At 50.1% G+C, this 25,205-nt stretch overlaps 2 protein-coding genes across 2 annotated transcripts; one reads left to right on the top strand and one right to left on the bottom strand.

The window, feature by feature from the left end:
- Positions 1 to 410: 410 nt before the first annotated feature.
- On the bottom strand, positions 411 to 14,124 carry CCS (copper chaperone for superoxide dismutase). The gene is made up of 8 exons (XM_059932090.1): positions 13,984 to 14,124; positions 13,589 to 13,661; positions 6,353 to 6,490; positions 5,977 to 6,154; positions 5,327 to 5,387; positions 980 to 1,057; positions 805 to 908; positions 411 to 719 (listed from the first exon to the last, which is right to left on the bottom strand). The coding sequence occupies exons 1-8, from the start codon at positions 14,020 to 14,022 to the stop codon at positions 566 to 568; spliced, it is 825 nt and encodes a 274-aa protein (XP_059788073.1). The 5' UTR covers positions 14,023 to 14,124; the 3' UTR covers positions 411 to 565.
- Positions 14,125 to 14,260: 136 nt separating this feature from the next.
- CCDC87 (coiled-coil domain containing 87) lies at positions 14,261 to 16,978 on the top strand. The gene has a single exon (XM_059932086.1). It carries the CDS (start codon positions 14,276 to 14,278, stop codon positions 16,919 to 16,921), a length of 2,646 nt encoding a protein of 881 aa, XP_059788069.1. The 5' UTR covers positions 14,261 to 14,275; the 3' UTR covers positions 16,922 to 16,978.
- Positions 16,979 to 25,205: the final 8,227 nt, after the last annotated feature.

Raw genomic sequence — 25,205 nt, 5'->3', positions numbered from 1 at the left:
CTCCTCAGCAGATGGGCTTTTTCTGATACTCGGTCCATAAGGCAGGGAGAAGAGGCCCACCCACAGTTCCCATATTCCCATGTTACAGATCCAACCCCAGGGAGAAACTAAAGTTGGATCCACTTTGATTTCTCTGGGAAAGCAAGGCCCTGTGTGGGTCAGGTGTCCATTTTGGTTCCAACTGGCCATAGTGAAGGGAGGGGGACAGGCCACAAACAGAAATATGTCTGCTATGGTCCTTCACTCTGACCCTAAGGAGAAGGATACGGCCCTCAGGAACTGTGTGGCTTTGAATCCAGTTTTCTTTGCCTCTGAAGCCAAGAGGTGGCCCTCGACAGGGAGGACAGAGGCAGAGGTGCTGTGGTTATTAAGCCCATTAAGGGGCAACAGGACATGGACAAAACACAAAGTTCCATATGAAAATAAAACTTTAATTTGCCAAGGGAAGATCACAGCAACGCCTACACACCCTGCACACGAGTTCTCCTAGGACTGGGTGAGCAGGGCCTCCCTCCGGAAGTGCTCAGCAGGGAGGACAGTGACAGACCCGAGGCTGAGGCTGTGCTCAGAGGTGGGCGGGGGGACTGGCGGGCTGCTTTCGCCCGTCGCCAGCGATGGGCCGGCCTCGCTCCTCCCAGATGGTGAGCCCGTCGCAGGAGCAGATCTGCTTGGGGTTCTGGAAAAGGCCAGCAGAGCGTGCGATGATGCCACAGGCCAACCTGAGGAAGAGCAGTGGGGTCGAGATGAGCACCTGCCTGCCCGGCCCCTCCCGGTCTCCACGGGCACTGTGGGCAGAGCCCTCACCTCTCTCCCGAGTTCCCTGTGATCTTGGACAAGGGATGGCCACCCCGGCCCAGGTCGTCTTCTCCCTCATCGACGACCAGGCTTCGGCCAATCACATCACACACCTTTGAGGAGAGACAACGACCTCAGACAGTGGACCTGTTAGGAAAGGTCCCCGCCTTCTTTTCCACCTCACCTTCAGCCTCTCGTCCTCTATCCTGAAGACGGCTCGGCCATCAGCTTCAGCGTGGATGTTCCCCAGGTCTCCGCGGTGCTGCAATGAGACCCGGGGGGAAAGCGCACGTGGGACACGGCTGCTAACTTCTGGCTTCTCAGTATCTGGTTCCCCTTCCTCAGAGTACCAGTGTCCTCCTATGGGTCCAGTCTGGTAGGATGAAGGGACGGCCCAGGAAACAAGGAAGGCAACTGGACTCTCTCTCCCTGGAACTAAAATCCTGGGCACGCTGAATGACAGCACGCTGAAAATGGCCAGTGACTCCCTCCCTAGGAAGTCATGTCACTAGACCAGGCTGCTTCTCCTACAAGGCTGCTGCCCAGTCTGCATCCAAGCCTCAGAATCTAGCCCGGTTCCTGCTTCTTTCCAAGCCCACTTCTCCAGCCTCCCGATGACTCTGTGAGCCCCTGGTAGTCTGCAGTTCCCCTGGGCTTAAGTTGGCCAAGCTTGGCTTCTTGACCATCAGAGGCAGCCAGCATCCCTTCCCTGACGTCCGGCCTCCAGGAAAAGAAGAAACACAGGGGCGAAGGGCGTCTCCTGCCCCCAAGACCTGGTTCTGCCCACCTTCTCCCTTGAAGGTAATAAAAATGTCCTGGGACTTCCCTGGTGGTCCAGTGGCTAAGACTCTGCGCTCCCAGTGCAGGAGGCCCGGGTTTGATCCCTGGTCAGGGAACTAGATCCTGCATGTCGCAACTAAAGATCCCGCATGCCACAACTAAAAAGATCCTGCACGCCGCAACTAAAAAGATCCCGCACGCCACAACTAAGACCCGGTGCAGCCAAATAAATAAATAAATAAATAAATTTAAAAATGTCCTAACACAGCTACTGAGCTCCGCCTACATCAGACACCCTCTACCAGGCAGGGTGGGAGGTGATGGTGTATATGTGGTCAGCCTCCCTCAAGGGGTTCAGAGCATGGTGAGGAGCCAGACCTGGAACAGACTAGTGATTACAAAACATAGGGTTAGCACAACAGTGAGTGTGTTTCCTGGTGACAAGGCCCTACTGGTGAGTCACAGAGACCCACGTCTGTCTGTGCAAATAAACTGCCCCCAACCTGACACTTGGGCAGAAGTAAGAGCCTGAGCCAACATGGGCTGGTACACACGGCCTTGCTGCAAAGCAGGGTCACAAAGCATGTCACTGTGTGATGGGGCTGACGAGCAAGCAGCAAGAAGAGCCACTTCTGCTTTATCTTGTTTTCCTTTAGGACATCTGCTGCTTACACCTGGCACTTTTTGTTGTGCCAGGTGTTGGGGCCTTTTGCGGTAGGAAGATAAAGGAGGGGGAGGCGTTTCCAGGACTGGGCGGAGGAGCAAGTGGCCTGGTGTGTGGCTCAGAGGCGTGATCCGGCAGCAGAGGGTCGGGAGACGCAGGCTTTCTAGTCCCTCCCCTGCACACGGGTGGGTGGAACTGGGCCAGGTGGCACTGAATGTCACACCAATTAGCCACGTGAGATCTGTACCCTTGGGTACTGGGGAGCCAAGAAAGGTTTCAGGCAGGGGTGTGACACGGTTACTCCATGCTTTGGAGCAGTTCCTCTAATACCGTGCATGAAGGGAAAGGGCTGGAGGCGGATGGGGAGAGAAGGGAAGGAAGCTTAGAAACCAGTTAGGAGATGTGCAAAGGGACAACCAGGCTTGGACATAAATCCCCACACTGAATTCACTTCTGTCTGGACAAAACCAGACGCTGAAATCCAAAAGGAACATGCCAGTCATTATGGCCGCTTGGACACGTAGCTCTTGCTCAAGTCCTCCTCCGCCTATACCAAGGGCTCGGGTACAAGACAGCAGCTGGCTCCAGCCCCTTTAGACGCCCTGCCCCGAGAGGGGCCCAGGCCAAGGCACAGGTCGCGAGGTGGTCTCTTGTCTTTCAGAAACTCCACTTCCTAAGAGGCATAGGGCTGCCAGTTCCCAGACCTCCTTCTTGCCGGTTCAAGCCTCCAGGGCTTTGTCTACGGGGCGTCCCCCGTTGAGCCTCCATTCCCACTCTCCCTTCTTCACCTGCCTGATTCCTGCTCAGCACCTTTCAAGGCTTCAATGAGGAAGACTGCCTCTAAGATGCACCCCCTGGATTCACACCCTGTGTGCTCCACCACGAGGGTGGGCTGGACCTGGCGTCATCTCCAAGCGTAGGTTACAAAGGAGTGTGGCTTCAGTCTTGGGCGCCTTCTCTCTCACTCACTTGCTCTGACGGCAGCCAGCTGCTGTGCTGTGCACTGGCCTAGGGAGAGACCCACCTGGCAAAGGACTGATGTCTCTGGCCAACAGCCAGGGAGGCCCTGAGGCTGGCCAACAGCAACATGAGCTCGTGTGGAAGTGGGTCCTCCCCACATCGAGCCTTGAGAGACCCGAAGACAGAGGCCCCCAGCTAAGCTGCACCCGAATTCCTACCCCAGAGAAACTGTGAGATGACAAAGGCTTGCTGTTTTAAACCTGGGAGTTCCCTGGTCGTCCAGTGGTTAGGACTTGGCGCTTTCACTGCTGTGGGTTCGATCCCTGGTTGGGGAACTAATATCCGCACAAGCCGAGCAGCTTGGCCAAAAACAACCCCAAAAAACCCTAAGTTTGGAGTAATTTGACTCTCAGCAATAGATAACTGACACACAGAACGCAAGTGTGACACTATGCGATGGACCCAACAGAAAGGCTTCCCCCACTCCCTAGGGGGCGGGGGGCGAGGAGTAAAAACTTTCATCATTAGAAATGTGACAGAGCTGTCAAAAGTCCAAAAAAACAAAAATCACTTACATGAATTAAGAAACACACACCATGTTTTCATTTGTTTGCCCTCCCCTGCACACGGGTGGGTGGGGCTGTGTGATGGGGCTGACGAACAAACAGCAAGAGCCACTTCTGCTTTATCTTGTTTTCCTTTGGGACATCTGCTGCTTACACCTGGCACATTCTGCTGTGCCGGGTTTTGGGGCCTTTTGCGGTAGGAAGATAAAGGAGGGGGAGGCGTTTCCAGGACTGGGCGGAGGAGCAAGTGGCCTGGTGTGCAGCTCAGAGGCGTGATGCCCTCTGAATCGCTGGGGAGGGGAACACATAGCACCGCACGTGGAGGAGACGGAATTAGGTGTGTGTGGACAGGGCATTAGGAAACATCCCATCACTGAGAGAGGAGGCCGTCCTCCTGGCACGATATCCAGGACAAAACTTCAGCTTTGTGTTAAAACGTCTTTAACGCCTCTCTGACATTCACTAATCACTCTGACAAAGATAAAGCAGGCTGTAGTCCCTAGCAGGAGTCTAATGACACTTTTTAGGTCTGCATTGATTTATTTTCACAATGATCCTCCTCTTGGGGCTAGAAGTACTGGTTTCCTATTTTCTGTGGCCATATCAAGTTTCTTGTTAAAAATAAATCTACCTTAATTACATGAATGATGTCTTGATTTTCTTCAAAATAATGGTGGAGAAGGGCCAGGGGTGTAGATGAAGCAGGACTGGCCACGAGTTGGTAACTGGGTGACAGGGACATGGGGGTTCGGGACTCTACTTTCTCCACTTTAGAACTTGTTTGAAACCTTCAGTGACAGATTAAAATGTTAAAAATAACTAAATTTACCTAAGGGAAAAAAAATCAGTCAATTTAAATCAAAACATTGAGTAACTAACAGAACAAGTAGTCCTCAGATAAGGTAAGAATCATTGAGGCAGCATGTGACTCACTGCCGATGGAGAAACAATTCTCTGGTGTAAAATTAAACTCCAGGGCCAGGAGCTGCAGCGTCAGGGACAGCCTTTTGTTTTTTTTTTTTTTTGGCCACACCATGAGGCATGCGGAACTTCCCCGACGACGAGGGATCGAACCCATGTCCCCTGCAGTGGAAGTGAGGAGTCTTAACCACTGGACCACCAGGGAAGTTCTGGGACGGCCTTTTTAGTTTAGGGAAAACCTTTAACTTCCACACCATCACCTTCTCCAGGAAGCTTTCTCCCATTGCGTGTGCCCCCTGGGCTGGATCAGGAGCTCGCTCTGGGCTCCCAGGGCCTCCTGCAGGCTCCTGCAAGGATTCTCTCACTGCACTGCAACCAAGGAGTTCTCAGTGTCTCCCTCACCAGACTCTGAGTCTTAGGGAGCAGGCCTTCAACACAGAAAGTGTCAATAAATGTTTCTAAATGGAACCAAAAGAGTGAGGGAAAAAGACCCCAACAAAAAGGAATCATACTTTCAGGCCCCAAGAGCTGCCTGCCCTGCCTCTGAGACCTTGGGTTCTCTCTCAGCCCAAAATGAATACTTACCTGGTCGGGGAGTTCCCTGGCGGCCTAGTGGTTAGGATTCTGGGCTTTCACTTACCCGGTCAGAGTCCTGGGGACCCCCATGAGACATTCCATCAGGGTTAAAGTGGTCCCCACAGCTAAGAAGGAAAGATAACAGGTGGGCAGTGAAACAACAGCTCACAGGCCAGGTGATCCATCCTCTTACTTTACACTTGTTTCATTCATTCATTCACTCACTTATTCATTCATCCACTCATTCAACACACAGGCCCACTCTGTGCCAGGCTCTGGGCTGAGGGCACTAAGAAGAATCAGTCATGGGACCTGCCCTCAATAAGCTTCCAGGCGAGACACAGATGAGTAAACAACTAATGGCATGACAGCATGACAAACACCATGACATGGAGACCTGACCCTCCCGTGTCCAGGAGTCACCTTCCATCTCGGAGGCAGTAAGGTGGCTATGAGCAGAAACGTCTAGGTCAGATTTTGGTTCAAATCCCCACTCTACCATTTACATGCTCCAGGGTCTTTGACAAGTCATTTAACCTTTTTGAGCCTCAGTTTCCTCATCTGTAGACTGGGCCTTTGTGTATATGCCTCCCAGGGTACTTGTGAGGACCAAATGTGAAAGAGTGTGTAAAAAGCTGAACACAGCCCCCTGCACTTAAGTGGGTGCACAACTGGGGCAATAAGGATGCTATGGGGAGGTTACAGAGGACTCACCTGTTGCAGCTCCTTGTGAGGTCTCCGAACTCATGGACGTGCAGTCCGTGCAGCCCAGGCTGCAGGCCGTCAATGGTCCCCTCGATGAGGCAGCGCTCAGGGGTCAGCTGTAGGAAGTGCACCACTCCCTGCACAGGGCCAGGCCCCCCGAGAATGGCCACTGCTGCCCCTAGATTCTCTGTAAGGTATTAAGACACCAGGGCTGGCTCGCCACCTCACCCATTTATCAACTTGGAAAGGGCGTGGAGAGAGCGCCCTATAACTTTCACAGGGTCCCCAAAGCCACACCAACCCAAAGCCCCCAAAGGCTATGGTTGGATCTGTACCACACCCAGGCCACCTCCCTCCCAGAGAGGCCAAGGCCAAGGTTACTCACGGAACAGCCCACTGCCCATGCCCTTGAGTACCGCCTGCCTCCCAGTGCCTTCTAGAAGGGCCTGCACCTCCTGGCTGGGCAGGGTGGTCTGTACCAGGACCATGTGGTTCTCCAACTGCACCTCCACACTCTGGACACCTGGGAGAAGACAGGGGACAGAGGGCAGCAGAGGGCTGGCACCCCTGTGCCAGGAGCAGGGAAGAGAGAATCAGGGGGCCATTCCCCATCTCCATCTTAACCAACCTTCCTATGGTCAGAGGCAAGCTCTGAAGCTGCCTTCTAGCTGTGTAAGGCCCTTAACCTCTCTGAGTTTGTTTCTTTATGAATAAAGTGGGGATAACGCCATCTTGTCCCCGGGAGTGTTGTGAATTCTTATTTCATGCCAGGCATTATTTATAACTTTTGAAACATAGTTCTTTTAAAAATGTGTCAGGGCTTCCCTGTTGGCGCAGTGGTTGAGAGTCTGCCTGCCAATGCAGGGGACACGGGTTCGAGTCCTGGTCTGGGAAGATCCCACGTGCTGCGGAGCAGCTGGGCCCGTGAGCCACAATTACTGAGCCTGCGCGTCTGGAGCCTGTGCTCCGCAACAAGAGAGGCCGCGATAGTGAGAGGCCCGCGCACCGCGATGAAGAGTGGCTCCCGCTTGCCACAACTAGAGAAAGCCCTTGCACAGAAACGAAGACCCAACACAGCCATAAATAAATAAATAAACAAATACTTAAAAAAAAAAAAAAGAATGTCATTATAAAAAAAAAAAAAATGTTTCAGCACAACATTGTAAATCAACTATACTTCAATTTTTAAAAATTAAACAATAAAAAAAAATGTTTGTATAAAAGTGGGCTATCAATAGCCACATTACTCATGATAGTCAAAAGGTGAAAACAACCCAAAACCCCATCAAATGATGAGTGGATAAACAAAATGTGTACCCATACAATGGAATACTATTCAGCCATAAAAAGGAATGAAGCACTGATACATGCTACAATGTGGACGAACCTTAAAAACATTATGTTAAGTGAAAGCCAGTCACAAAGAGCACATATTAGATGATGTCATTCTGGATGAAATACCCAGAATAGGTAAATATATAGGGACAGAAAGTAGATTAGCGGGTAGGGGAGTAGGAGGGTGATAGCTGAAGGGTACAATTTCTTCATGAGGTGATGAAATAGAAAATTGATAGTGGTAATGGTTGCACAACTCTGCGAATATACTAAAAACCACTGAATTGCATACTTTAATGGATGAATTTTATGATATATGAATATTTCAGTAAAGCTGGCACACATAAAAAAGAGGGGGTTATCACCACTATCCTGAAAGCTAACATTTACTGAACATGCACTGTGCACTTTTTCATACTTTACCTGTATTAATGCAGTAACCCTGTGAGTTGGGCACTATTATCCCCACTTTACAGATGAGAAAACTGAGGCACAGAGAAGTTATGCAACTTGCTCCAAGTCACGTTGTAGTGAATGGTGGGACTGAAACTCATCCCAGGCAGCCTAGCTCCAGAGCCCGAGCACTTCACCTGAACACTGTTCACCCTGAGAAGCAGCTCCAGCCTCCAGGCTGGCTTGGCACCCCCTCCTCCATCTTCCTGTGGCAGTTTCCACTTCTCCCATGTAACTCATGCTGCACCGATTACAATCCTCTGTGTGGGCAGGAGCTCTGTGTGGTCCACAAGGGTCAGGTTCAAAAGTCAGAGGGTCTCAACTGCCCTCCAAATCCCTGAAGTCACCCTGGTGTGTACACAACCGGCGGGACGATTCTGACACATGCTCAGTTTCGAGGGCCATCGAGCCAACTCAAAGAAGGATGAGAAGGGGCTTCTCTTTCACTCAGATGTTCAGGGCTCATAAACCTTTTAAGAGAACTCTTGAATCCTGAGCCAGAGCATGGGGGATGGCTGGGAACTCTGAGGGATGATCTCACCTGTGGAGCTTACAACCATTCTGCTCTGATCTTAGTAAGTGTGTCTGTTGCTCTGGCAGGGTAGAGCCCATGGGAGCCGGGAGCCCTGGGCAGCCCAGAAGACATAGGTTAAGCGAGGCATGTCCCTCTGCTGAGCCAGTGCTGTGTGAACTGAAGGTTGCACTGACTGTCTGCGTTCCCTTCATCCTTGGTTCCCCCACCCACCGCCACCCCCGCCCTGTATTCGTTCAACAAATGTGTGCTGGGCCTGGAGGAGGCCAGGGTCAGGGAAAGCACCAGTCCTAGTCCGCAGGGAGCTCATGGGCTGCGGGAGAATCAAGACTACACCTGCCCATTTTTGGATTGGGTTGTTTGTTTTTTTGTTATTGAGAAAACAAATACAGTATGCTAACACATATATATGGAATCTAAGGGAAAAAAAAAAAAAAGGTCATGAAGAACCTAGTGGTAAGACGGGAATAAAGACACAGACCTACTAGAGAATGGACTTGAGGATATGGGGAGGGGGAGGGGTAAGATGTTACAGGGTGAGAGAGTGTCATGGACATATATACACTACCAAATGTAAAATAGATAGCTAGTGGGAAGCAGCCGCATAGCACAGGGAGATCAGCTCGGTGCTTTGTGACCACCTAGAGGGGTGGGAGGGAGGGAGATGCAAGAGGGAAGAGATATGGGAACATATGTGTATGTATAACTGATTCACTTTGTTATAAAGCAGAAACTAACACACCATTGTAAAGCAATTATACTCCAATAAAGATGTTAAAAAAAAAAAAAAAAAAAAGACTACACCTGGATTAACCATCAGGCAGTGACGGGAATAACAATCCCTGAGGCACACACAAGGAACCTCAGCTGTTCAGATTCCTTCGAACTTGAGGCAAAACTGGAAAACGGCACTGGGAGGAGGTAGCACCTGAGAGGCAGGACTGTTTGGCCTGCGGTTACAAAGGGTCCCGTGGTCTTGCTTCTACAGATCCCCTGCCCCACTGGTGACACTGTTGGGGGAGGGGCCGAATTTGTAAACAGAAATCAGACAGACACACCCATCTCCTCCCCGGCAAGTACCCGGCAATTCTGCAATTCTGCGAGAAGAAAGCCCCCCAAATAACCCAACTGCCCGTCACTTAACACAATGTCTCATCCTGGGCCACCTAGCGTGAAGCCTTGGAGCTCCAGGTCCACCCAGAGGTGCCTCTGGATGCCAAGGTGGTAGGGAGGACGGCAGGGAACTCTGAGCCTCTAGGGAATGCCAAGAGCTGTGTGCTCAGCTTTACACACATCAGGACAGTGATACTGTCCTCCTCTGGCGAGTGAAGAAATGAGGCTGGAGGGCTTCGCAACTGGCTCGAGATCGCAAAGCTCAGAAGGCAGCCTGTCCAACTCCAGAGCTGATGCTTGGTCCCCTTGCCCCACAGGAAGTAGGATTGGGCCCCACAGGACTGATTGTCTGAGGCTCCCAGAGCTCAAGTAAGCATGCAGTGTGAGGGATTCACTTGCCTATTCATTCATTGAACAAATGTACACTAAGTGCCTATCATGCCCCCCGTTCCGGGCAGTAGGGATGCAGCAGGGAGCAAGTCAGGTGATGTCTCTGCCCCATAAAGCAGCATGTGTTCCAGCACAGGAATATGGATATCAAACACATGCACAGAGAGATTCAGATAGTGCAAAGTGTGATCAATGAAACAGGGAACAACTGGGGGGTGAGCCGCTTAGGCTGGTGAAGGAAGGTCTCTGAGCCTTCAAGCAAAGGCCTGAATGTAGTCAGGGCAGAGCATTCCAGCAGAGGGTACAGTTTGGGCAAAGACCCTGAGGCAGGAACGACATCTATGTGTTCTAAGAAGAGAAAGGCCCAAGTGGCTGGAGCTGGAGTAAAGAGAATGATAAGATACAAAGTTGTAAGTGGAGACCAATGAAACAAAGCCCTGCAGGCAACAGGAAAGAATCTGGAATTTAATTTTAATGCAAGGGGAGGCCATTGGGAGAGGCCACAGAGTACAGTGGTTGAGGGTGTGGGCTCTGGAGTTGAAATTCTGAGTCTGCCACCTACTAGCTATGTGGCCTTAGCTTACTCAACCTTTCTGTTTTCTTTTCAGTTTCTTCATCTGCAAATGGAGATAATAATACGACCTACTTCAGCGGGCTACTGAAGGCCTAAACGAGTTATCTCCCATATAGCACTTAGAACAGTGCCTGGCCTACGGGAGGCTCTTAAATATTATGACTTTTAGAGGATTTTAAGCAGAGCAGTGATAACATCTGAGGTTTGATTTAAAAAATCATTCTTGGCAATTTCCTGGCAGTCCAGTGGTTAGGCTTTCACTGCCAAGGGTGCAGGTTCGACCAACGGGTCGGGGAACTAAGATCCCACGAGCCACGCGGTGCAGCCAAAAAATAAAATAAAATAAAATAATTGAAAATAAAAAATGAAAAAGATCACTCTGGTTTCTATGTGAAGAAGCTATTGGAAAGGGCAACAGAGAGCCCAAACATAAGGTTCTCGTGTGGGTGGTGGAGAGGTGAGGTGGTTTGGTTGGGTGTGAAGCCCAAAGTACGGAAAAAGAGTTTTAGACACAGCAGACAAGACTTTCTGATGGACTGGCTTTGGCACAGGTAGGTTGCTGCTCTGGGGTCTCCTAAGAAGAGCTGCTTCTCTGCACCGAAAGTGGGAGGGCCCCAGTGGGAAGCTCCTTGTGACTGCACTTCCCGAACTCTTGACCTGAGTCTGAACCAAGAAAGCTGGCTCCCCAGCTGAGCAGCAGTTTGGTTTGGCTGGTGTGGAGTGTGGCCAGGCCAGAAGTGCCTGTTGAGCTCAGAGCCCAGGGAGGGAGAAAAGATAAGGCCATAGGGGACTCTAGGGTGGGCGATAAGAGTTCAAGGAAGTGAGCCTTGGGCCGGGAGGTTCTCTCACTTACCCCTAGAAGGAGAGCAGAGCCTTCTTCCCCAAAGCCCAGGCCTCCTGGAGAGGGCAAATCAACCAATCACTCTTTCTGTCTCCCTCTCTGCATCTGGGAAGCCAGCCCATGAGAAAGCCAAGCTGCTTCCAGTTACCCAGACCAGAAAACGTAGTCACCGGAAGTCTTTATCTGGTCTCTAAGAAACCTGCTGAGAGCTAAAAACTGCCCTATGTCCAACAGAAGTCAGGCTGTCTGCTCTCCCAGTAAGAATGTTTTACAGGAGGTAGAGTCCAACAGCCTCGGAAAGCTCTGGTCAGATCACTCCACTCTCAGTGGAACGGCTCAGTTTTCTCAGAAACGCACCCCTCATTCCCAAACACACAGTCAAAGCAAACCCAGCTTTAGGATCTGTCCCCCTCTGCAAACATGGCACTGGAAGCCAGCACCAAGCACTCTGGGGGTTGAGGGCAGGCGCTGCCCGGCCGCTGCGCACCAGCCCCGCTCTGCTCTCCATGCGTAAATTCACGGGCAAAGACGAATGGCTAACAAAAGGAAATGGTGCTGGAACAGTGGGAATCAACAATTTTGCACAGGATGCTTTGGGAGATGTTGTTTACTGTAGTCTGCCTGAAGTTGGGACAAAATTGAACCAACAAGAGGAGTTTGGTGCTTTGGAAAGTGTGAGAGCTGCTAGTGAACTCTAGTCTCCTCTATCAGGAGAAGTAACTGAAATGAATGAAGCTCTTGCAGAAAATCCAGGACTCGTCCACAAATGTTGTTATGAAGATGGTTGGCTGATCAAGATGACATTCAGGAACACCTCAGAACTAGATGAACTAATGGGTGAAGAAGTATATGAGAAATACATAAAATCTATTGAGAAGTGAAAATGGAACCCCTAAATAAGCCAGTTTGAACAACTTAAAAAAGATCAGGGATTTCCCTGGCGGTCCAGTGGTTAAGACTCTGCGCTTCCACTGCAGGGGGCACAGGTTCGATACCTGGTGGGGGAACTAAGATCCCACATGCCGCACGGCGCGGCCAAAAAACAAAAAAAAAAGATTTGTCCCCTCATGCCTCTGCCCAACCAGCTTACCACCTATAAGCCCTTCCCCTCATAATTCCTAAGATTTAGTGGGCTCTCACTGCATGCCAAAGACCTTTCTAAAGTGCTTTTGCATGTATTAACTAATTTACTCTTCACAATGAACCTCTGGGGTAGCTTCTATTACCTTGCCCATTTAAACGCTGAAGAAACAGACACAAAAAGTAACATGCACGAGGTCTTAGTGCCATTACGTGGCAAAGGGAGGATTTGAACCCAAACAGTATGACTCTAGAGCACATATCCCCGAAGACCTAGGACACACTGCTGCCTTATACAGAGCCAAGTGCCACCAATGTCCCAGTTTCAGAAGCCATCACATGGCAGCTCCTCCAAGAACTGCTCTTCCCAGCACAATGCTTGTGTGCTCATGTTACCTGAGGGCAGAGGCTGTGCCTGAAACACTTGTGAACACTTTTCCCTAAAAAGCCCCCAGTGTCTGGTCTATACCTGAATGACTGGATAAACGTTTGACAGAATCAAAGGCAGGCAGTTCCCACAGCCATGTTGGTGGCTCTGCCTTCTCAGATCTTTCCAATTGTGCCTGGTCACCTCCAGACCAGCTAGCTGGCTTTTAAGAATCAGGGCCGGACTTCCCAGATGGCGCAGTAGTTAAGAATCTGCCTGCCAATGCAGGGGACACGGGTTCGAGTCCTGGTCTGGGAAGATCCCACATGCCGCGGAGCAACTAAGCCCGTGAGCCACAATTACTGAGCCTGTGTGTCTGGAGCCTGTGCTCCACAACAAGAGAGGCCGCGACAGTGAGAGGCCCGTGCACCGCGATGAAGAGTGGCCCCCGCTTGCCGCAACTGGAGAAAGCCCTCGCACAGAAACGAAGACCCAACACAGCCATAAATAAATAAATAAATAAAATTTAAAAAAAAAAAAAAAAGAATCAGGGCCGCCTAGGATGGAACATGGCTAGGGCTGCTGTTTGCTTTGTCAAGATTATTTTGTTTCTCAAGCAAGATCTGCCTGTGTTCTAGGGAAAACCCCCTGTAGGGGGGGACTATGCTCTGCCTACCTCCTCACCCTCCAGGCACCGGAGGTTTAAGACAACCAGAAGGGCAGGCAGTTAGAGCCAGTAGAAGAATCTGGCAGGGCAGGCCTGAGACCTGCACTCTAGACTCCGCCTCTGGGTCACTGTGTGACTGAGAACATTCCTTCCTCTCTCCAGGTCTCAATTTCTGCATCTGTAAATGGGAGTAGGGTTGGTCTAAGAGATTTGCCTGCCCCTCCCAGAGGCCTCCTGACTGCGCGCAGAAAAGTTAATCTGGTTCTTACCTGCTATCCCTTGCAGGGACGAGCGCACCGTGTCCACGCAGCTCTGACAGGTCATCTGCACCGCGAACTCCAGCTGCAAGGACGGGCCGATGAGAGCTGGCGAAACCTTCTTGCGTGACCCTGTTTCACTACCTCCCCTGTGACCACCCCAAAAGGCCTGGAGTAACGCCCCACGTGACCCCTCCTCAAGCGCCTTCTTCATTATCACTCACCATCATTCCAGGAGCAACACCCCTCAACATTAACGCCAAGGGCCCTGCTACTCTCACATTCCAGCCTGGACCCCAGGCCCCAATCCAGGTGTCCGCTCCTTCCCCCATTCTCAAGTTAACGATCACCCCAGGGGCTGAGGCTCTCTGCCCTGCGAGGCTCCCACACGAGGCCTCGACCCTCACCGTGCAGGCAGTCCCGCGGTCCCCCGAGTCCGATGCCATCCCGGACGCAGTCACCACCGTAGGACCCGAACTGTCCAGGTCCTGTGGCGCCAACCCTGAGATGCGTCGGCGGAGGCGGAGCCCCGGAAGCCACTCCTTGCCCCGCCTCCCGCTGCGAGCGCACGCAAGGCTCTGCATTCCCCCCCACCCACGTCCACGCTGTGGCGGGCAAGTGCTGCGCAGGCGCACTTGGGCCATCAGGCCCCTCGTTGCCTTAGTAACCGCCTGCGCCGCCTGCGCCGCCTGGTGTAAGATGGAGCCATATAAGCCCGAGCCCGAGTTCCAGCGGTTTTACCACCGGTTGCTGCGTCCGCTGTCTCTCTTCCCCCGCACGACGACGCGCACAGAGTCTCAGAAGCGCCTCCCGCAGGAGGTCCCGATGCTGCTGCCCCTACCGGTCTCAGGGCTGACGGTGGCGTCGCTCTGCCGCCAGGTAGCCGAGCGGCTGGCCAACAGCGGGCTGGAGGCGCGCGCGCCTCGCAAGGTACGACTCCGTTTCACCGAGGTCATCTTGGACGAGCTGAAGTGCAGCTGGCAGGAGCCCCCCACCGAACCTGGTCTGAGCCACTTGAACAATCAGAGGCTGCGGAAGCGGCTCCTGGTCTACGTGCTGCTCAGCAGCGAGCAGCTCTTCGTACGCTACCTGCACCTTCAGAAGATCATGTCGACCCCCGCAGCTGTCTTCACCGAATCAGCCACGCTCACCCGGTTGGCCGCCAGCCTCGCCAGGGACTGCACAGTCTTCCTCACCGGCCCCGAGGTCTACCGTGGCCTGCTCGCTGACTTCCGCGCCCTGCTGAAGGAAGGGCAGGTCCAAGTCTGCGTTCCCAGAGTGCGCCCCCTCGGCCCCACTGGGGCTTTCAGGCTCTGCCCTATCCCATGGCATCACAGCACTGGCTTTGCCCAAGTGCCGTATTTCAACCTCAGCCTGAACTACCTCATCCAGCTCAGCCGCCCGCGGGAGTTTGTCAGTGAGCCTGAACCGGATCCAGTGAAGGAATTGAAGTCCATTCCCCAGCTGAAGAAGAAGAAGCCTCTCCGCTGGCTGTCCACCATGCAAAAGAGGAGAGAAAGCAACTTCAATTCACAGATTGCCTCACTGCCTGGGTCCTCTGTGGCTCCCCCCAGCCAGGCTCCCCCCACCTCCCACTTGCCCCTCTCCTCCCAGCTCCAGAGGGGCCAGTCCATGCCCTCTCTGCGTGAGGGCTGGAAACTAGCAGATGAGTTGGGCCTTCCTCCATTCTCTCCTCGCCCCTTAACCCCACTGGTCCTGGTTGCAGAGAGCAAACCAGAGCTGGAAGGGGACACTGTGGCTGAGGACCTGAAGCAGAGGATGAAGAACATGCACTTGGGGTGGTCTCACTACTCACCGCTGGACTCGGGCCTGCCCCCACTCTTGGGGGCCCTGACCTACCGCCCAGCTGCAAAACATCACATGGAAGAGCTGCAGAGAATGTTGAAGGGCCTCGAGGAGAAGGAAGCCTCAGAGCAGTGGAGCCTCCAGCCCCCCAGATCCCCTCCCCTTGAACCACAGCCAGTGACTGTTACTTTGAAGCTAAGAAATCAGGTGGTCCAGGCAGCTGCTGTACAGGTCTCAGCAAGAAACTTTTTGGATTCCTTCCACGTTGAGGGGGCCGGAGTCCTATACAACCACCTGGCTGGTGAACTGGAACCCAAACTTATCGAGGAAATGGATACTGATCGCACTTTTGGCAGTAGCATTGGGAAGGTCTACAAGGAGCTGATGAGCTGTGTCTCTAATGACCACTTCTCTTTTGACCAGGGGCCCCTGGTTGAGCCTGCAGCCAATGAAGACTGGTCGGCCTTCCTATCCTCAGCCTTTCTACGTCAAGAAAAACAGCGTCATATCATCAACACCAAGCTGGCTGGACTTTATTCCCAGAGAGCTAACACTTTACAGTCCAACCCTGATAAGATGTCCTCCCTCACATCACTCCAAGCAAGTAAAAGCTGGGAGAAGTGGTCAAACAAGGCCTCATGGCTGAACTGGTGGAAAACGACTTTGTCTGTGGGTGACTACTTCAAGTACCTCACCACCCAGCAGACAGATTTCCTCCATGTCATCTTCCAAATGTATGAAGAGGAGGTTCCTGTGGAGATCGTGGCCCCTGTCAGAGAGTCCCTGGAGATTCAGCACCCACCTCCCTTGCTGGAAAACGACGAGCCAGACTTTGTGCCAGGAGAGTGGGATTGGGACACGGTGCTGGAGTGCAGGCTGGGAACTAAGAACAACAGCCTCCTGGAAGACTCTCACAAAATCCTGAGCCTGCAGAAGCGTCTGGAGCGGCTGTGGTCCATGCTTGAGGTCCCTGACAAAGACCGGCTGGACATGGCCATCAAGTACAGCTCCAATGCCCGCCTGAGGCAGCTGCCGTCACTGGTGAGTGCCTGGGAGCGGGCCTTGCAGCCCATTCAGCTGCGGGAGACATTGCTGGGGAGACTGGAGTGCTTTGAGCGACAAGCCTCCGACCCTAACCGCTTCTTCCACAAGACCGACATGGGCCTGAGTCGCTTCCTGGAGGAGAATCAGATCCGCAACCATCTCCATAAGAGGCTCAGTCTAGTGGAGGCTCCTTTGGTTCCCCTCCTGGAGGAGATCGAGTTAGTCTTTGGTGAGCCAGTGACCTTCAAGGGGCGGCACTACCTGGACAAGATGAAGCATGACAAAGTGGAGATGCTCTACTGGCTGCAGCAGCAGCGGCGGGTCCGCCACCTGGTCCGGGCCAAGAGGGCCTCCCATCAGTCAGCCCTGTCCAGGAAGCTCAGCAGCCAGCCTTTAGTAGCCCTTGGTAATACCCCATTACTCTTTGACCAGACCAAGTGCCCTCAGATCCCTCCCTCACCCCCATACACCCAGCAGCTCACCCAGACCTCTTGACTGCTTTGAAAGAAGAAATATCTGGGAGTGCGGGGTTCAGGAAAACTGTGCTTCCAACTACCAGGGGACTGAAATTAGCACTTTATTTTGACCATGAAGTTCTCATAAAAGAATCCACAAGCCCAGTAGTCCCATTTCTGTCAAGCCATGCACAGCACAGCCAAAAGCTCATGTATCAGAAGAACTGAGCCCATCCCTTGGAGTTCATTGTAATGGGAAATGTTAGACAGATGGAAACCATCCCCTATGGAACACCTCAGCTTAGCATTTCTATCACGATACACTAGATTGGCTGATTAGAACCCTAAGCCAAGAGACTCTATGGCATAATGGCTAAGAGCTAGTGCTCTGGAGTTAGTAGATGTGGGTTTAAATCCACATCCTGACTGTGTAACCTTGGGCACACTACCTAACTTCTCTGCATCTGGACCTTCCTGTGTCAGGTGAAGGAGTTGGATCCAGGTTGTCACTTCTTCCAGTTCTGGCATACTGTTGGCAGAGCCAAAATTTTTCATTAAATTTTCACCAGTTAATACAAGCACGTGGTACAAAGTACAGAAGGGTATGCACTGAAAAGTAAGTCTCCTTCCCATCTTTCCCTCCAATACCTCAGTTCTCCTCCTTGTGGGTAACAACTGTTACCAGTTTCTTGTGTATCTTTTCATTCCCTTATTCAGCAAATATTTATTGAGCACCTACTAGGTGTTCATGCTTGGTCTCTATCACTGAACAAAACAAAGACCCTTACCCTTTGTAGAGTTTACATTCTACTGGGGGGAAACAGACCATAGACCATAAACATAGTACCGAAGCACATTGGGTAATAGAGAGTTAGAGGGTGATAGGTACTGTGGGAAAAAGAAAAAACAGAGAAGGGCAAGAGGAAATAGAGTGTGAAGGTTGTAGCTTTATTAGGGTAGCCTGTGTAGGCCTCACTGGGAATGGGAGATTTGAACAGAGGCTTGAAGGAGGGGAGGAAGTGAGCCCCATGGACCTCTGGGACAACAGTGTTCCTGCCAGCTATTGGGAAGCGTAAGGCAGGCGGGTGCCTGGGGTGTTCCAGAAAAGCAAGGTGGCCAGTGCAGGTGGAGCGGAGCTAAGGGGAAAGAGGGATGAGTCAGAGGGGTCGTGACAAGGTGCCAGGGGACAGGTTAGATTATGTAAAGCCTGTAGGCCATTGTAAAAATGATTTCAGAGATAGCCTATGCATATATGAACACACATGAATATGTTGTCTATACACATGTCTTTAACTACACCAGCAGTAGCATGCTGTCCCCTGTTTTGCCCCTTTCTTTTTTCCCCAATGAGCTTACCTCAAGTTCATTCCACATCGATACACATAGATCTGCCTTATTCTTTTTGATTGCTATCTAGTATCCCACTGGGTGTTTTTGGTTTTGGTTTTTTTTTTTTTTTGGCTGTGCCATGCAGCTTGCAGGATCTTAGTCACCCAACCAGGGACTGAACCTGGGTCCCGGCAGTGAAAGCGTGGAGGCCTAACCACTGGACTGCCAGGGAGTTCTCTTGAGTGTATTTTTATTTTGTTTAACCAGTCTCTTATTGTTGGACATTTACAAACAAAAACAATGCTCTAAAACAATCCTTGTTCATCTCTTTAGTATGTGCAGCTATTTCTATGGTTTAAGTTCCTGGAAGTGGAATTATATCCAAGCATAAGCACTTGTAATTTTGATGGATATTACTGATTACCCTCCACAAAGGCTGTAACCATTTGCATTACTGTCAGCACTGCATGATGATAATAATTCCCCACTCTCACCAATAGTGTTATCAAAATTTTTAATCTTTACCATCTAATAGGTGAAAAAATTGTATCTCATTTGAGTTGTGTTCTCATCTCTCTTATGAGTGAAGTTGCATCTCTTAGATGTTTAAAAGCTGGGTTATTTTCTGTAAAATTCTCATGCCCTTTGCCCACTTTTCAATTGGTTTTGACTATTTTGCTTTTTTTTAAATTTATTTTTGGCTACATTGGGTCTTTGTTGCTGTGCGCGGGCTTTCTCTAGTTGTGGCGAGCAGGGGCTACTTTTCGTTGTGGTGCGCGGGCTTCTCATTTAGGTGGCTTCTCTTGTTGCCAAGCCTGGGCTATAGGCGCGTGGGCTTCAGTAGTTGTGGCTTGCGGGCTCAGTAGTTGTGGTGCACGGGCTTAGTTGTTCCGCAGCATGTGGGATCTTCCCAGACCAGGGCTCAAACCCGTGTCCCCTGCATTGGCAGGCGGATTCTTAACCACTGCACCACCAGGAAAGTCCCTTACTATTTATTTAAATTAAAACTAATCCCATTATGTGTTTGCAGAGATAATATATGTTATGAAAAACAACTTTTTTTTTTAAAAGTAGTGAAGAGTGGCTATTTTACTCTTTTGCAAATCTCCTGAATGTCTGGCTTAATAGGAGACAACTGGATTCTCATTTATGTTTCTGCTGTATCTGTTGCAATATTGCACGTCATGCAGCCTCTGGAAAACACTGTACTCAGAAACAGGGAGGGTAGAAAAGGCAAATAACGTGGCAGCAGTATTATGAAAATGGTTTTGATATCATGAAACCCCAGAAAGGGTCTGGGGGTGCCCTATTTGTATTTTTTTTGAAATAGAGGAAGGGGCACAGGCGGGGGCAAAGGCAGTAGTGAGGGTGGTGTTAAGGACTGTGAGACATGATTTGGGGGAGTGGGCAGTTGCTGGGGCAGGGGCAGTAAAAGTGGGGGAAAGGTTGGTTGACCAGCTTGTTTGCTTATAAAATGTCAAGCCAGAGGTAAAATACAACTTGAAAAAAACAATCGGTAATTCTGCAAATTGGTCATTTAGCTGCTGGACAAGCAGATTGGCTTTTGGTGATCTGGCCACTCTGGGAAGCTGAGACCCACAGAGCTGAAGCCCAGTCCTGACGGCTCACAAGTGCTGGCGGGGACGGGATCTGGGCCCAGGTGCTTCTGACTTCACTAAGCCTACAGCCCGACCTCCTGGGTCTTGGGGTTTCTGTGTCTGGCCCGCCTCTTCCTTGTACTGTTGTTTATCAAACACTTTTCTTTATATTGACTCCCTTTTTAAGAAAATTGTATTGAAGTATAGTTGATTTACCATGTTGTGTTAATTTCTGCTGTACAGCAAAGTGACTCAGTTACACACATATATACATCCTTTTTTATATTCTCTTCCATATGGTTTATCACAGGATATTGAATATAGTTCCCTGTGCTTTACAGTAGGACCTTGTTGTTTACGCATCCTAGATATACTAGTTTGCATCTGCTAACCCCAAACCCCCAATCCTTCCCTCCCTGACCTTGGCAACCACAAGTCTGTCCTCTACGTCTTTGAGTATACTGACTCTGTCTTAAAACTTATTTTAAAAGGCAACTTTAATCACACTAGCTAATACTATATAGTGATTATTAAGTGCCAGACTCCATTCTAAACACTTTTCATGCAGTAATTCATTGAGTCCTCATGGCAATGCAGTGAGGTAGGCACTACTGTTATTTCAAGGCCCAGATGAGGAAACTGAGGCACAGAGTGGTTATGTAACTTGCCCAAGGTCACACAACTAGGAACATGGCAGAGTTTGGATTCAGACCCAGAGGTCTGACTCCAAGTACATTCTCTTAACCACTGTATTGTTTCTTATCATAAAATATAAAAAAACAAGTCTGCCCAGTTGAAGTCCATGGGGAGAAGCTGAATATGATCAAATTTTTGGCTTTCATCGTTACCTGTCCCCGGAGGAAATCAGGTTTTCGGACAGCCCACTTGATTCCCAGCAGTGACTCTGAGGCCCACATCATTCTTCTTTCAGGCCCAGAGCACTGAACTCCTCCCAAGTGGCAGACACTGCTTGGTGGGGGGGGGGGCGGGTGGGAAGCAGAGCCAGAGGAAACCAGAAAGAACCAGTCGCTGTCGCCGAGGAGTTTAAAGTTTAGTAGGGAAGATAATTTCAATAATATGGCAAGTGAAGGGTACGATGGGAGCCCGCAAAACGGACATTCAACGGAGCCGGGGCATAGGGGAAGGGTGATCGGGGAGAGCTTCCTGGAGGAGGCCACACTCAATTGGAGTCTAAATTCTAGAATGTTGAGTGGGAGTCAGCAGGCACATGGTGGCAGAGGAGAAGAGGAGAGCTTTCCAAGCCCAGCGTGAGCAAAAGTACAGGAGAGGAGCGTAGTGTATGGGGGAGAACTACGAGCACTTTGGCATTAATCAGCCTTGAAAAGGCCTGGAAGGGAGTGAGACTGGAGGGGGAGGCAGGGCCAGGTCCAGTGTGGGCCTTGTTCTGTAGGTGTTGGGAAGCCATGTATTCACCAGCAGATACCTACTGAGCACCTGCTTGGTGCCTGGGGCTGCTCCAGGTGCTGAGGACGCCACACTGCACAATACAGACAAGGGCGCTTTGTGTTCTGGGGGAGGACCCAACAGCCAGGCAGGTAAAACAAATGATACAGGGGAAAAAAGCCAAAATGGCAACAGAAAATTCAGAGAAAAGCAATTTAAAATAGGGGATCGGGACTTCCCTGGTTGCACAGTGGTTAAGAATCCACCTGCCAATGCAGGGGACACGGGTTCGAGCCCTGGTCCGGGAAGATCCCACATGCCGCGGGCCGCGGAGCAACTAAGCCCATGAGCCACAACTACTGAGCCTGCGCTCTACAGCCCATGAGCCACAACTACTGAAGCCCGCGCGCCTAGAGCTGGTGGTCCACAAGAGAAGGCACCACCGTGAGAAGCCCACGCACCGCAACGAAGAGTAGCCCCCGCTCGCTGCAACTAGAGAAAGCCTGTGCGCAGCAACAAAGACCCAAAGCAGCTAAAAATAAATAAATTTATAAAATAGGGGATCATGGAATTCCCTGGCTGTCCAGTGGTTAGGAATCTGCGCTTCTACTGCAGGGGGCACGGATTCGATTCCTGGTCAAGCCGGGGCATGGCAAAAAAAAAAAAAAAAAATAGGGGATCAGAGGAGGGAATATTTGAGCAAAGACTGGAAGGAGTGGAAAGAGAGCTGTGTGATACCTGGGAAAGAACATTCTAGGCTGGAGCTAATGTAAGTTCAAAAGCCCTGAGACGGGTGTGTGCCTGGTGAGTCTGAGGAGGCCAGTGTGGCTGGAGTGGCACAGACCAGGTGGGGAATGCTTGGGAATCAGGTCAGAGAAATAAGGGGGTTTTATCAGGCTTTAGTCAGAGGAGTGACATTTGGCTGCCCCACGGGTGAGGGTTAGGAGGCTGCGGGCTGGAGGCTAGCAGACAAGGGTGGAGGCTGCCACAGTGGGAAGATGAGCCGGAACGGAGTGTTTAGGAGGCAAAGTTGGCAGCGTTTGGTGAAGATTGACTGTGAGGAATGAGGGTAGAGAGTCAAGGACACCTCCTCTGTGTCCTCCTGGGTGTCTGGCTTGGGCCTCTGGTGGAGCCCTTCATGAAATGAGAGGATGGAGGGTTTGGTGGGAGTGCAGTGGGGGGAGATGATGAGTTCAGCCCTGAAAAGGTTAAGTTTGCAAATTCCCTGGTGGTCCAGTGGTTAGGACTCCACGCTTCCACTGCAGGCTGGTCGGGTTCAATCCCTGGTCCGGGAACTAAGATCCCACAAACTTCATGGCCAAAAAAAAAAAAAAAGAAAGAAAAAGTTAAGTTTGATGTGCCTGCAGGGCATCCAAGTGGAGATCCAGAGGCAAATGTTTTTTCTTAGATGGACAGAAATTTTGCTAAAGATGGAAATCTTTAAACAGCATACTTATATACATAATGTCTTATGTCACTGCCCAGATATCACAAACTGTAATTTTCTAGGTCAATCTGGGGCCTAAAATATGTAAGAGAATTATTTGTTTACAATTTTACCAAAGCTAAACTTTTAAAAATAAAAGCTATTATTCACTAAATACAAAGTTCACCTAATACCACTGAGTTAGGCATTGCTATGGACTAAATGTTTGTGTCCCCCCCAAAACTCATATGTGATGGTGTTCGGTGGTAGTTTGGGAGGTATTTAGGGTTAGATGAGATCATGAGAGTGGGGTCCCAGCCCTTATAAGAAGCAGAAGAGACCAGAGCCCCCTCTCTTTCCACCGTGTGAGGATACAGCAAGGAATCAGCAAATGGCAAACCAGGAAGAAGGCCTTCACTAGGCACTGGATCTGCTGGCACCTTAATTTAGGACTTCCCAGCCTCCAGAACTGAGGAATAAATGTTTGTTTAAGCCTCCAGTCTGTGGTATTTTGTTACAGCAGCCTGAGCAGACAGAGACAGGCATCATCAGGTGTATCCCAGCTAGGGAGTCAGAAGTCCCAGCTTTCCCCCATCAACAGAGGAGTGGATACAGAAGATGTAGTACATACATATTGTACAATGGAATATTACTCAGCCATAAAAAAGAACAAAATAATGCCATTTACAGCAACATGGATGGACCTAAGATTGTCATACTGAGTGAAGTAAGTCAGACAGAGAAAGACAAATATCATATGATATCGTTTATATGTGGATCTAAAATAAATGGTACAAATGAACTTATTTACAAAACAGAAATAGAGTCACAGATGTAGAAAACAAACTTATGGTTACTGGAGGGAAAGGAGGGAGAGATAAATTTGGAGATTGGGATTGACATATACACACTACTATATATAAAATAGGGAATTCCCTGGCAGTCTAGTGGTTGGGACTTTGTGCTCCCACTGCAGGGGGCACAGGTTCCATCCCTGGTCAGGGAAGTAAGATCCTGCATGCCGTGTGGCCAGAAAATAAAATGAAATGAAAAATATAAAATAAAATAAAATCCTACTGTATAGCACAGGGAACTTCTACTCAATGCTCTGTAATGACCAATATGGGAAAAGAATCTAAAAAAGAGTGGATATATGCATATGTATAACTGATCCACTTTGCTGTACACCTGAAACTAACACAACATTGTTAATCAACTATACTCCAATAAAAATTTTTTTAAAAAAAAGAAGAAGAAGAGAAAATACTTGAAGAAAGAACAAAACAAAGAAGTCCCAGATTTCCCGTTCATTGCCTGTGACCTTGGGGAAGGAATTCCATCTCCTTTTCATCCATTCATTTATCGCATATTCAATGAGCTATGGCTGTGCTTAGGCACTGAGGAGAAAGCAATGAATGAGCAAAGCTGACAGGGTTTCTGCCCTCAAGAGAGAGTAGAAGTAATGGAGAGGCCTGTGGATCACCCGTGACCTGGAGCCTTCCTTCCTGCCTTGAGAGGCTCAGGAGGAGGTAGGTTATGTCCAAGCCCAACCAAGCCCTGGGACCTGGGACCTGGGCTTTATGTGCCTCGTTTTATTGTACTCTCATCTCATCACTGCAAGACATCTATATGCTTACCCTACAGAGGAAGAAATGCTCAGAGAAGCAGAGCTATTCACTGAAGGTCTTATAATTAATAAGTGATAGATAAAAATTTAGAACTTGTGCTTCCCTGGACACCATCGAGAGAGTGGAAGACACCCCACAGGATGGGAAAAGAGATTTGCAAATCACATATCCGATAAGGGAATTGTATCTAGACTATATAAAAAACTCTTACAGCTCAATAATAAAGACAAGTAACCCAATTTATTCTTTTTTAAAAAATTATTTATTTATTTATTTATTTTTGGCTGCGTTGGGTCTTCGTTGCTGCACGTGGGCTTTCTCTAGTTGCAGAGAGCACGGGCTACTCTTCATTGCAGTGCGTGGGCTTCTCACTGCAGTGGCTTCTCTTGTTGCGGAACACGGGCTCTAGGCACACGGGCTTCAGTAGTTGTGGCTCGCGGGCTCTAGAGCGCAGGCTCAGTAGTTGTGGCGCACAGGCTTAATTGCTCCGCGGCATGTGGGATCTTCCCGGACCAGGGCTCGAACCCGTGTCCCCTGCATTGGCAGGTGGATTCTTAACCACTGCGCCACCAGGGAAACCCCTAGTTTCAGGTTTTAAATCGCGACACCTCATCTGACCAAACTCCCCAAAATAACAACTTGTTGGCTGGCTAAGGCAGAGATTTAAGTGGGTTCCACTGAGGGAGTTATTAAAATGTCATCCTCTCCTCCTTCAGGACCTTGAAGGCCTCAGATCACTTGGAGATGACCTTTCTAAGTTAAAAGGTAATTCCTATGAAGGGTGTAACACGGGGCACGGAGTAAGCACTAGCTATGCATTACTATTATTGTTGTTGCTGTTATCAGATGACTCCTAGGAGTTATGCAACAGTGAGGTGAGGTCATTCTGGGATTAGGGTGTAACAAGAATCTTCAGGGGCTCTCGGAAGCTGCTGCAGC

Source organism: Balaenoptera ricei, chromosome 8, assembly GCF_028023285.1.
Source record: "Balaenoptera ricei isolate mBalRic1 chromosome 8, mBalRic1.hap2, whole genome shotgun sequence".
Classification (NCBI taxonomy): Eukaryota; Metazoa; Chordata; class Mammalia; order Artiodactyla; family Balaenopteridae; genus Balaenoptera; species Balaenoptera ricei.
Note: the sequence above shows the minus strand (reverse complement) of the source record. Positions and strands in the feature narration are given on the sequence as shown.